Source organism: Oncorhynchus kisutch, linkage group LG12 (assembly GCF_002021735.2).
Source record: "Oncorhynchus kisutch isolate 150728-3 linkage group LG12, Okis_V2, whole genome shotgun sequence".
Classification (NCBI taxonomy): domain Eukaryota; kingdom Metazoa; phylum Chordata; class Actinopteri; order Salmoniformes; family Salmonidae; genus Oncorhynchus; species Oncorhynchus kisutch.
Window position 1 is genome coordinate 44,978,074 of NC_034185.2, and position 13,618 is coordinate 44,991,691.

Here is a 13,618-nt window from a genome sequence, read left to right on the forward strand (position 1 = left end):
TATTGGTCTAGACTCAGCCAGCACTATGCCATCAATCGGGAGATTGGGAGTCACCTCTTAAAGTGGGTTGCGCTCAGCCTTCTCTTTCTTCTGGATCAACACAGTTGAGTTTTTCTTGTTGTTCAGACAATTCATCCGGGTCACGGCACCAAATGTTAGCAGTTGTTACTCTTAAGTAACACAGACACCAAAGCAAATCAGTGGGAGGAAAATAGGTTTTTATTCATATTCAAAAAGGACGAATCATGTGGGGAGGTAGATGGTAGATGTTCATGCTCCCCTGTCCTCGGGTGATTCTCCCTAAGTGATTCTCTCCAGTGAACAAAGGGACAGGACAAGTATCCTATTTCAGGCTCACTGTATAGACAAATTCCCCCCATGTCTCTGACCCGTTGCTCATTAATCCCTTATTACAGAAAAAACACGATTTCCAATGATCGTTAATACTCTATTGACCTCTCGTACTCTGCGTTGTGTATTTATCTTCAAAATCTTCTTACACAACCATCACAAGAACCCCCCCACACACACACACTCAAGGTGAGTGCGACTATCCAACACACATGCCAAAACACAAAAGGAAGTGCAAACATGGGGGAAAAAGGGGGAAATGACAGATCTTCTTTCAGAAATGTCAGTTGGCTTTTTGTTTCCTGACAGAGAGGGACTGCTTCAGACTATCACGACATGCTCAAGCTACAGTGAAAGTGAAATCTAATCATCTACACCTGGGATGTAAAATGAGCACGATTGCCATTTGTAAATAATACAGTTTATTTCAGCTAATGTCATGTGCGTAACCAAGTTTGTTTGAGAAGACAATTGTGTATATTTTTAGTTGTATATCTGTTGCTTCTATATTGTTTTCGTAAGTAGTTCATTTGTATGTAGAACCAATACATTGGATATGCCTAGGCTAAACTTTGAGGCACTTGAAACACTTGAATATCCCCTGTGTGTCCCCTGACACCACCACAATGTTTGAGAGGAGTTGGTGTTGTAGGAATTTAGTTTTTATAGTGAACAATAATTTTTAGGCACATCCAGTTTGCAAAAACAGTACAGTTACCACATTCGGACACTTTGGCGAGGTTGAAAGGACAGTTGAATGTAGCCTGGATACCCCATACCACCACAATGTTTGAGTGAGGTCGATATGATAGAATGTGTGTTTCTAATACTGAACAACCAGCATTTAGGGATTGCAAATATGTAATAGCACTGGAATTATCTAATTTACGGACATATGCCAAATTGAAGAGGTTTAGGGACACTACTATAACATCTGCCCATTTCTAGTAGTTAGGTCTATCAATGTGTTTCCAGCTCTGGCCATCAATAATGCACGCATAGCTTGTCAATGAAAGATGACTTATAATTTTTATTTTTTATTTTAAATGGTTCTTTTGTGTGTGCTTGATCTTAGGAGTTACATAATTCAGAACACACATATATCTTCTGATCATAATCTCCCAGATGTTGTTTCCAAATATACCAAGTTTTTGCATGTCAGAATGTTATTACACATGAATAGCAGTTATTTTTTGGGTATGTCTATTTATGCGGAAATCTACATTTTGACATTACATTTAAGAGGTTAAGCTGTTTCGCCTGGCATTGAAAATGTGCGCTCTCGTCAGCACACTGTTGTTCAGAGGAGCTAGCCAACAGCACAGCTAACACAATCGCGTCAAATTATGCCAGCTGATTCATGATTTTGACTGGCTGAGAAATGCTGCCTGCCTATCTGTCTCGTCCCGACACCTTCATTACTATGGGACAGCTGGAGATCAAATTTGAATATTGAAACACTGTTGCAAATGTTGGAGAGACCGACAGCAAGGATTATTTAAAATCTCCGATGTTAGTCTAAATTAAATAATGTCTGTATGCTTTTTATAGTGGCGATCAAGTTCATAAATTGCCTTCCTGGTCTGATTAGACAGTTGATTGCGCAGTCAGATGGAACAGAGTAAATAGGCATTTTAACATCATAGATTTAGCCGGTGGTAACTTGTGGAATAGACACCGGCTGGGATGCAGTTTTAACCAATCAGCATTCAGGATTAGACCAACCCGTTGTACAATTTAAACACATTGCATGGCATTACATTTCATAACACTTTTCACAACACACTAAGTGTGTGCCCTCAGGCCACTACTCTACTACCACATATCTACAATACACAATCCATATGTACTTGTGTGTAGTGCTTGTGTTAGTATGTGGATTGCAAGTCTGATTTATTGAGTTCTCCATATGGTCGATATTAAAGGGAACTTCATTGAATATAATAGTCTTTTAAATTCAATATCGATGCACAATTTCTTCATAAAATGTCAAATGGGTGCAAAATGCACTTTGTGGTACAACCTATTTTCTGTTGTTAGATCTTGTCTTAATGTGAATGAAATACATCTGTTTTGTTTCCTTGATAGCGTTTATGCCTAAATTCTCCAATGTCCAAACTGTATTTTTACGATAGATTAGCCTAATCTGATTTTAAAATTCCAATTGTAATTATCGTAATAGCTGTTCAAGATGAGTTAACTACGTCTGTCTCTTTGGCTCCGTTTAGATAGGCAGCCCAATTCTATTTTTTTTTCACCAATTGGTGTTTTGATCAATCAACTCTGAAAAAGATCTGACAAGAAAAGATCTAATGTGATTTAGACAAAAGACCAATTAGTGGAAAAAAGCTCAGTATTGAGCTGCCTGTGTGAACACAGTCTTAAGAAACAACAACAGATCACCATTTCCATGCTTTGTTAAATGTTTGATCCATGAGTGACTAGGCGTACAGTGGGGCAAAAAAATATTTAGTCAGCCACCAATTGTGCAAGTTCTCCCACTTAGAAAGATGAGAGGCCTGTAATTTCCATCATAGGTACACTTAAAGTATGACAGACAAAAAGAGAGAAAAAAATCCAGAAAATCACATTGTAGGATTTTTAATGAATTTATTTGCAAATTATGGAAAATAAGTATTTGGTCACCTACAAACAAACAAGCAAGATTTCTGGCTCTCACAGACCTGTAACTTCTTCTTAAAGAGGCTCCTCTGTCCACCACTCGTTAACTGTATTAATGGCACCTGTTTGAACTTGTTATCAGTATAAAAGACACCTGTCCACAACCTCAAACAGTCACCACTCCAAACTCCACTATGGCCAAGACCAAAGAGCTGTCAAAGGACACCAGAAACAAAATTGTAGACCTGCACCAGGCTGGAAGACTGAATCTGCAATAGGTAAGCAGCTTGGTTTGAAGAAATCAAGTGTGGGAGCAATTATTAGGAAATGGAAGACCTACAAGACCACTGATAATCTCCCTCGATCTGGGGCTCCACGCAAGATCTCACCCCGTGGGGTCAAAATGATCACAAGAACGGTGAGCAAAAATCCCAGAACCACACGGGGGGACCTAGTGAATGACCTGCAGAGAGCTGGGACCAAAGTAACAGCCTACCATCAGTAACACACTACGCCGCCAGGGACTCAAATCCTGCAGTGCCAGACGTGTCCCCCTGCTTAAGCCAGTACATGTCCAGGCCCGTCTAAAGTTTGTTAGAGAGCATTTGGATATACCAGAAGAAGATAGGGAGAATGTCATATGGTCAGATGAAACCAAAATAGAACTTTTTGGTAAAAACTCAATTCGTCGTGTTTGGAGGACAAAGAATGCTGAGTTGCATCCAAAGAACACCATACCTACTGTGAAGCATGGGGGGGGGAAACATCATGCTTTTTTTTCTGCAAAAGGACCAGGACGACTGATCCGTGTAAAGGAAAGAATGAATGGGGCCATGTATCGTGAGATTTTGAGTGAAAACCTCATTCCATCAGCAAGGGCAATGAAGATAAAACGTGGCTGGGTCATTCAGCATGACAATGATCCCAAACACACCGCCCGGGCAACGAAGGATTGGCTTCGTAAGAAGCATTTCAAGGTCCTGGAGTGGTCTAGCCAGTCTCCAGATCTCAACCCCATAGAAAATCTTTGGAGGGAGTTGAAAGTCCGTGTTGCAACAGCCCCAAAACATCACTGCTCTAGAGGAGATCTGCATGGAGGAATGGGCTAAAATACCAGCAACAGTGTGTGAAAACCTTGTGAAGACTTATAGAAAACGTTTGACCTCTGTCATTGCCAACAAAGGGTATATAACAAAGTATTGAGAAACTTTTGTTATTGACCAAATACTCATTTTCCACCATAATTTGCAAATGAATTCATAAAAAATCCTACAATGTGATTTTCAGGATTTTTTTTCTTCTCATTTTGTCTGTCATAGTTGAAGTGTTGAAGACAATTACAGGCCTCATCTTTTTAAGTGGGAGATCTTGCACAATTGGTGGCTGGCTAAATACTTTTTTGCTCCACTGTATATGCATGCAACGTTTTATATAGGCTAGGTAGATTAACCTACACTAAAACACACCGCCCTTCAACTATACTGAACAAAAATATAAACGCAACGCTTTCAAAGATTTTACTGAGTTACAGTTCATAAGGAAATCAGTCACTTGAAATTAATTCATTAGGCCCTAATCTATGGATTTCACATGACTGGGAATACATAATACCTTTAAAAAAATGTCTCACAGTGGTGGGCCTCAGGATCTCATCACGTTATCTCTGTGCATTCAAATTGCCATCGATTTAAAAATGCAATTGTGTTTGTTGTCCATAGCTTATGCTTGCCCATAGCTCCACAGCCACGATTGGGCACTTTGTTCACAACGTTGACATCAGCAAACCGCTCGCCCACATGACGCCATACACGTGGTCTGTGGTTGTGAGGCCGGTTGGACGAACTGCCAAATTCTCTAAAATGAAGGAGGCGGCTTATGGTAGAGAAATGAGCATTCATTTCTCTGGCAACAGCTCTGGTTGACATTCCTGCAGTAAAGCGTACCAATTGCACGCTCCCTCAACTTGAGGCATTTGTGACATTGTGTGAAAAAACTGCACATTTTAGAGTGGCCTTTGATTGTCCCCAGCACAAGGTGCACCTGTAATGATCATGCTGTTTATTCAGCTTCTTGATATGCCACACCTGTCAGGTAGATGGATTAACTTAGAAATGCTCACTGACAGGGATGTGAACACAATTCGTGTACTAAACTTGAGAGTAATAAGCTTATTTGTGTATGGAACTTCTTATTTACTGGACTGATAGCCTGCGTCTGAGGGGAGGGAGGGATCAGCGGTGAGGCTGCCGGTCACCCGACTCAACGTCCCTCCTCTCTTCGCTGAGAAAGGAGAAAGTCTTCTAGCTGATAGCGAAACAAACTTAAATCACACTGCATTACTTCTGCCTCATGCACCAATTAATGTTGTTACTCCTATGACCAGAGAAAGTGAAATATTCCTCAATATTTAAAAAGACAAGCTGCAAATCATAATAATATAGGAACGCAAGGCTTTATTGTTGGGTTTTTACATACATTTTTGGTGATTGACTAGGAATGGCTTGGAGGTTGGTGATCACTGCTGTAAAGAATTTTTTATTTTTTCCCCTTCTGGCAACACCAACGCCTCCATTGTATAAAAGGGGGCTGCATGCACAAAGTTACTACTGTACTTTAAAACCCACTATCCCCACACAGCCACTCTCCTCCCGTTGTACAAAACGCCAATGTACTGCTGAGAGCTCGCCAATGTGACTCATGTCATGGGCCCCAGATTGTTCCTATGGAAGTGAGCTGTTCAATTGTAGCAACGAGTTCGGCTAACACTCCAGTTTACAAAGCTGTATGTATAAAAATAAAAAAATTCTCTGTGGCTCCTACATTTAGGTGATAATGCCAGAGAAGCCGATGTTTTGTTTAGATAATGTATTAGTAACACCGGCTTCGAGGGCATTATTTATTTTTACTTAAATAAAATGTTAACTAGGCAAGTCAGTTAAGAATAAATTCTTATTTACAATGACGGCCTACTCCAGCCAAACGCAGACGACGCTGGGCCAGCTGGCTGGTCGTTCATTCTATTGGTTCAGTTGCTAGAGACGCGACCCGGTCGTTCTCTATCTATGGATGCGACACAGTCGTTCGTTCTAAATGTTCCATTGCCATAATAGCTGGCAACATTCTTATCCCTTGCTAACTAGCCAACTATGGCCAACTTAGTCACGTCAAAATGTGCAGCCAGAATAACCACAAAGTAGATGCATTTGTTTTACCTGTTTTTTTTTCTTCCTGATTTTTAACTGGCTGAGAAACGCTGCCTGCCTGTCTCGTCCCGACACGTTCATTACTATGGGACAGCTGGAGCTCGAATTTGAATGTTGAAACAATGTTGCAAGTGTCGGAGACAGACAGCGAGGTTTATATACATCTCCACTGTTGAAAATTTAAGGTTAGTCTTAAAGAAATGTGAGTCTTTTTATAGTGGAGATCAGCCCAACCAATCAATTTATAAACTTGATGACAGTGGATTGCGCAGTCAGATGGAACGGAATAAATAGGACTAGACACCGGCTGGGATGCGGTTTTAACCAATCAGCAATCAAGATTACACCCATCCGGATAAGAAGTACATAATGTACCCGTGCATCTGCTTTGAGCATTAGTGTTGTCACAATGGGCCACCATTCACCTTAGGAGCATTTAGAAAGATAGTCATTTTAATTTTTTTCATACGGCATTCCTTTTATCCAAAACAGAAATGTTATAAACGTACAAACTTAGACTGCAGCTAATTTGTTGATGCATTTGGGTTTATGTAAGCCTAACACTCTTGATTAATTATATTTGTCCATTGTTTATTCATTATCAAGTGCTGAAATCCTACTAATGATGCTCATCATATACTAATTTGCACTTTAAAACAATGACTCAATATAGAAACTATTAGGCTAAACTGTAATTACAAGACTAATATATACATTCTTTAATCTGCTATGTATTTATGGAGGTTTAGTTGTTTTGTAATTTAGTTGTTTTGTTTGCTTGTCTACGTAGGTGGAAGAGCGCAGCAAAGGCAGTCTTCCACTGGAAGAGAGGTAAGATCTTCTAATCCTTGATATCCCTTGGCGACGACAAACCAACATTCTTGTTACGTTACTCAGTTGTTTCACTCACACCACGCCACCCAACAGCCATAGGTGAGGAAAATGGCAGATAAATAATATCTCACTATGATCCGAAAGGATTTGCTCTCTCAGTGGAGAGAAAATGTAGAAACAGCCAGGTGTAGTTAAGACTATGGAAACAAACCACTGCAGCAGTATGCAGTTTAATCGAAGCTTGGATTATGACAGGTGTGCATCTTTCAGATGAGAGAACCAAAGAGCACGATGAGTCTGACAGCACAATGGGTTGACGAGGATTTCGTACTGAGAAGTCGTATTTCATTCTCATGAATGCTGTGCTGGTTGTCTGAAACTTGGAAACATGAACACACTAGCTAGCTCCATTTGAACAACTGACTCGGGAAATAAGCTCATCAATTGCGTCTGCAGCAGACGTGATACCCTCTGTCATGGCATTGAAACGCCTGCTCAACAGGCATTCTCTCTTTACTCTGTCGCCACCATGCTCGTACAAGTACCACTACTTTGATGCAGACAAATAGGGCTTACGTGAAATGTTACATACACAGCTGGACAAGATGGAAACGGACACAGTGACAGAGCGCACTGAGGAAGAGAAGCCTCAGACAGACAGCTGAAACTTCACTTCTTGACATGTATGATGAAATCCTGGTTGAGAATGAAACGACTGAACAAATGAACTACGAAACTGCACAGCAAGTAAGTGAAAGAAATAGATTTAGATTGTTTTACTGGTAATGGGGACAAACGTAAATGCCAACAAAATAACTTTTTGGTCAGTGTGTGTGTAACCATTATTTAACTAGGCAAGTCGGTTAAGAACAAATTCTTATTTACAATGACGGCCTACCGAACCCGGATGACGCTGGGCCAATTGTGCGCCCCCCTATGGGACTCCCAATCACGGCCGGATGTGACACAGCCTGGATTCAGGCTGTGTGTTAACTGTTGAACTGTACTAGAATGCTTAAATGACCGCTAGAATTTAAAATGTCGGTTATCGGTATCGTTTTCTTTTGCAAGGAAAATATCAAATATTGGTATCAAAAATGTAATATCGGTGTATCACAAATTTTATGATGTGTCTATGTATTCCGATAAATTGTATGTATTGTATTGTAATTGTAATTGTATGTGCATTCATTGTGTACTGAAGTCTATGCCTAGCCTATATGTTTTAGATACTGGAGCTCCAAAGGGGATTCTAAGAGGGCCTTATTGGGGCCTTTTCAATATGGTGTGGTGTTTATGTTGGTATGAGTGTGGAGGGCGTGAACACGAGTGGGAGAGAGTGAAAGAGCGGCACGGTAATACATTCCAGACTCATTTTTAGAACTCCTTTAAAGAAAGGAGTTTTTTTTTTTTTCCGCTCCAGATTGTGAAAAGTCTCCTTTCTTAACGAATAGAACATTGATATGTAATACTTCTTGATGGCAGTTAAATGTGTTCTTGTTCCATGAAAGACTGGAAGCATAGATGCCAATAGCTCATTTGAAGTGTTGACCCTAGTGCTGCGTTTTAAGATAACAAAATGAACTGGTTTGGCAATGACTGAAGGAGTGAGGACATTCCACATTCAAGCACATTCATACTGTGAATATAGGCCTATTCTTTGTTGTGTTTTCTGGTTAGCCATAGCCATAGCACTAGTGACTAGGGAATGACATTTACAAGAGAAGTCAGAACTGCAACTTCTTTTGCTATCAAATTTCTTTGATCTAACATATAGCTGGGACTGTCATGGCAGCCACTGTTGGCTAGCTGCGTGCTGCTGGTTAGTGTCAGCTTCTTCTAAAAGCCCCCTGACAGTCAAGAAACAGAGCCCTGAGTCTCCTGTGTGTACTCAACTTGTCACTGGCACTGTAAGTGGCCCCAGTTGCTTGCTCACAAAGCCCTGAAGGGAATGATGTTTTGTATGGGAAGTTGGCATTTGATTTACTAACTAACACGTAGCTAACCTAGCCTAGCCTACTACTTAGGCTGTTGCTAAAAATGTCCCCCAGTACAAACACACTGGGAAGGTGTGGAGTCCTTGGACAGGGCTAACATTCAACAACACTGAATTTAATACTAAATCGTGCTGCGCTCCTCAGCGCATTGGTAGCAAAATGTGACTTGATGACCTACCATCTCCTTATCAGTAGCGATACGAGCTAACCGTGTGCTAGCAGGATGCACCATTTTAACTTCAAATAGCTGTTGATTGATTTCCTTAGGCACATTCCCTCCAGACCCAGTGTGGAAGTGTCTCTGAGCCCAGAGAAGTGATAGGAAAGCGTGGACAGGCAGTGCTAGTTGAATCCCCTCGACCTGGGGACCAGGGCTCCAGAGCCTCTTGTGCCTGGGTTATCGTACCTCTTGATGCAAGGTGCCATCACTCTTCTCCCACCTTGAAAATAGGGTGGAGATAGAGGGAGCGGGTCTGAGCCAATGACCTCGCTGTTTGTGCGTGTGTCAGGGTTTCCGTTAACAAACAATTGCCTGTTTTTTTTCCCCCCAGAAAATTATAACGAGAAGCTGATAAATAAAACTGTTGCCTGGCAAAATGCCTGGGCAAAAAATATATAATTTCAAGATATGCCCATCAATGAATAAAAAATATTATCAGTCAATGTTTTAAATTGCCCTTTTTTTTTGTTAGTTGTGTTGGATGAAAGCGTTATTTCTCCTGTAGTTCTTCAGTTGGTTGCTGCTGAAGTTAAAAAACATGCTTTTATAAGCCCATTCATTGCGCGACAATTCTAAATGCAATCTTATGTTAACAGTTTTGGTTCACAATTAAAACAAGCTACTATTCTTTTCAACTGGTAATTGAAGTGCTCCTCCCATTTCAAGTGCATGCAACAGGCTATCAGTGCATCATTGTTTTGAAACCTGAATGTTTTATTTCATATTTTGTGGCATGTCTTACCTTATTGTATAAAGACTTCATAGGCTAGGCGGCATGTGAGTTTACATTTTGGGGAAGCTTACAATTAATCCTACCGTTCTGCGTACCAGTTATAATGATTTCCATATACACATTTTCGTGGAACACGTTTTTCCTTTCTCAAAATCATTGTCACGTGGTTAATCCTAAATATCTGAATTTAAAATTATAATCGATGCACCGATATGACATTTTTGGCAGATACCGGCATCCGATATTTACCTTGCCCCCAAAAAAAACTATACCGATATTTTACATTTTAGTGGCCTTTTAAGTGTTCTAGTACAGTTAAATAGTTGACACACACTGACCCAAAAGTTATTTTGTTGGTGTTTACGTATGTCCCCATTACCAGTAAAACCTATTTATTTCACTTACTTGCTGTGCTGCTTTGTTGTTCATTTGTTCTGTCTCAACCAGGATTTCATCATACATGTCAAGCACTGAGGTTTCAGCTCTGTCCATGTTTCTTGTCTGCATTGAGGTAGTGGTCCTTGTACCTAGCATCGAGCATGGTGGCGACACAGTAACGAGGCTCTGACAGAATCCCACCGAATCGCTTGTTCACAGCCTCTTGTACAGTACTTTTATAAGCATTAACCCCACGGTCTGTCGGCAGTTTTGTTGAGCAGGCGTTTCAATGCCGTGACAGAGGGTATCACGTCTGCTGCAGACGCAGTGGATGAGCTTATTTCCCGAGTAAGTTGTTCGAATGGAGCTAGGAAGTGTGTTCATGTTTCAAACATTGTTCTCAAATGCCATTGAAATGGCAGGAGCGGTATGAGAACCAGCACATTCTTGAGCATGTATTACGGCTTTCCTCAGTACGAAATCCTCGTCGACCCATTGTGCTGTCAGACTCATGCTCATAGGGTTGACATCGCTGGTCCAAATGTCAGTCGTGAAGCTAATAGCAGTGACGCTCATAGCAAGTAGCTCATGGATGTGCGTTCCAACAATACTGTGGAGCTCCGGTAGGGCAACATCTGAAAAATAGTTATTGCTTGGTAGTGTGTACCGGGGCTCGAGGTGCTCGACCAGTCGGTGAAAACCAACATCATCCACGACAGAACAGTTGATTGTCAAGGGCAATGAATTCAATTCTTGGTGTTTAATGGATTTCACCTTTGCGTTGTCTCCCTGAAATGTTCTTACTCTTTTCAAATGACTGCTCTAATTTATATAATTTTGGAAAATTTAATTTCAATTTACTTCTCTATTTCCTGTTGATTTTCATATGAACTTTCGTTCGTTGTCCAGAAGCCAAAGACACAATCCTAGTCTTATTAGCAACCCATTCTAGTTATTGAGTCTTTATTCCCCCTATTTCTAAATTTAACAGATTTTAATCTAGATTTCTTTGATCTAGAGATTTCATGAAATTAAAATCTTCCCGGTCATGTTGTCCTGCAACACATTTTCCCAACGGAAACCTTGGTGTGTGTGTGCTTCTTTCTCTTGCTAGCTCTCTGTCTTTGTCACTTGCTACTGTGTTTGTGTGTCTACCTGTCTGTCAGCTGGTCCCATTCCCCTTAGCCCTAACCCATATCTCTTACACCATACAGATGTGCAAACATTAAAAGTATAGGGATCGAGCTAGGACCAGCTGTGTGACACTTTCTCTGCTTTCTCCACTTCGTTGTTATGTTGATAGTCCTCTTTCCTCCCATCCACTTCATTCAGTTGATGGAGTAGCATCCGTTGCTTAGAGACCAAGGGTCTTGACAATGAGTGGTCGTCATAATCTTAATTCAACTCATTCTAAAATTCAATGCTATCGTCTCCATGGCTTTGATCAACATTCTAGAGAAGGGCCGGCTTAGCAGAAGGGTCACACTGAACTATCAGGTGTACTTCGCTGCAAGTCGGTGCTCTACTCAGCGCGTAAAGTGTCCACGCAATAAATGGAGTGAACCTGCAGGCAGCCATATAGCATGTGCTAGGTCAATCGTTCAATTCACCCTACATGCATACATTGGGGACAGAGGACAGTGTCAGTTTCTTCTCTTGCTCCTTGGTCGGTATTGTCTGTACAGTCATACATAGTAGCACTGATCAAAGCTCGAGAAGCAATGTGGTAGTCCTCTATTAAGACTCTTGTAGGAGCATTGAATATGCCTGCCACCCACTGCTCCCTTGCAGTCTTACTTTCTTATTTCAATGAAAGCCACCCTTGGTTCAAAGCTGAACACCAAACTAAACTCCCACCCTGCTATCATCTCATAGCAGATGTGTTGTGGGTAGTGCACTGTGGTTTTACAAGGCTCTAAAAGCGAACAGAGTCCTATCAGCCTGGTGCAGAGCCTAGACTAGACAGCCCTCTCACGTTTAGGAAATAGAGATTACACATAATTACAGCCATTTCTGACTGAAATGTTACTGAAATCCCTAATTTGGAAAAATATTTTCTATTCTCTAAACCCCTTGCTCTGTTTTTAAGTGACACATATGCATCACATACACATGACCAATAGCATATCATAATCACATCAATAAATTGGTTATAACAAACTGAGAACACTAACATGTGACAGTAAAATAGTTGCAGAGGATGTGACAAACTCGAAATGGGGGAATGTTTACTGGTTGCTCAGGAGGTTAAGGGTAAGTCAGATGTCGAATAAATTTGATTCGTTGTGGAAAATACTAGAGATATAGAAAAAAAGATGCAAGGAGAAAGTGCTGCCTGCATATTGTGTATGCTATACAGGTGCTGTTAGATTACAATATACTTTTTCTGACCTTTTGGAACAATGTAAACAACACTAATTATAAGCGTACCAGAGTCTTTAATGTTTTTTTTTGTAAAGCTATTATTACAGCGAATTACAGCGAATACTGAGTCCCATTCATTCGTTAATACAATTTCTGAAATCAACTGTTTAGGAACCGTTTAGGCCTATTTGTTTACGCAAATGATTTAGTGGTCGCTTTATTTTATTACTAAAATGCTTGATTGCATTTCAAATCATGAATGACTCGTATGCTGTGTGATGACATGACCGAATTAATGATTGATTGATACAGTAGCCTGTAAAAGTATTTTATTAAAGGCCTCAGTAAGTTACGCTATTAAGACTAAACAGGATGTGCTCTTAGGCCTCCAGCTCAATGATGGTTATACAAGGCTGCTATACAAAGCCTACTAATGATAATGACATTACTTATTATAGTGATCATCATCGTAATAATAACAATATCAAGGGAAAAAGGAGGGTTATTATAAATATAATTGTTCTATTTGGAACAGTGTAACAATACTAAATAAATAATACCAGAGGCTGGTCCAGCCTTTTACGGCATAGCAATTCAAAACAGCCAGATTTGTTTATCCGACATGGTTTTGTGAGGCTTGGCGCTCACGGAATCAGTAGGCTATTAAACAAACACTCAAACAGAAGCAGGATTGGTCTTATTTCTGTAGATGTATATGGATGATTTATAAATCCAGGCACCTTTAAGTTAGGCTATTGATTATAGACCTACGTTAGTTTCCGCTCTCCTCACTTTTCTTAGGTAATTAAGGCAAGGGTTGTATTCTCGTCTCCTAACTCCGCTGCTACCTCCACCACATTGTTCTCAACACCAATATGCTGGTTAAATGTGTGCACATAGCAACATGGTCTAGGAA

The 13,618-nt window shown here is 40.5% G+C and overlaps 1 protein-coding gene across 4 annotated transcripts in view; it reads left to right on the plus strand.

Moving 5' to 3' along the window:
• The window catches only part of tmem131l (transmembrane 131 like), an 88,784-nt gene that overhangs the window by 14,720 nt on the left and 60,446 nt on the right, over positions 1 to 13,618 (plus strand). For all 4 annotated transcript variants that reach the window (XM_020497051.2, XM_020497053.2, XM_020497052.2 and 1 more), the window contains exon 3: positions 6,967 to 7,007. In XM_020497051.2, coding sequence (XP_020352640.1) covers positions 6,967 to 7,007 — 41 coding nt within the window. The remainder of the gene's footprint in view (positions 1 to 6,966; positions 7,008 to 13,618) is intronic.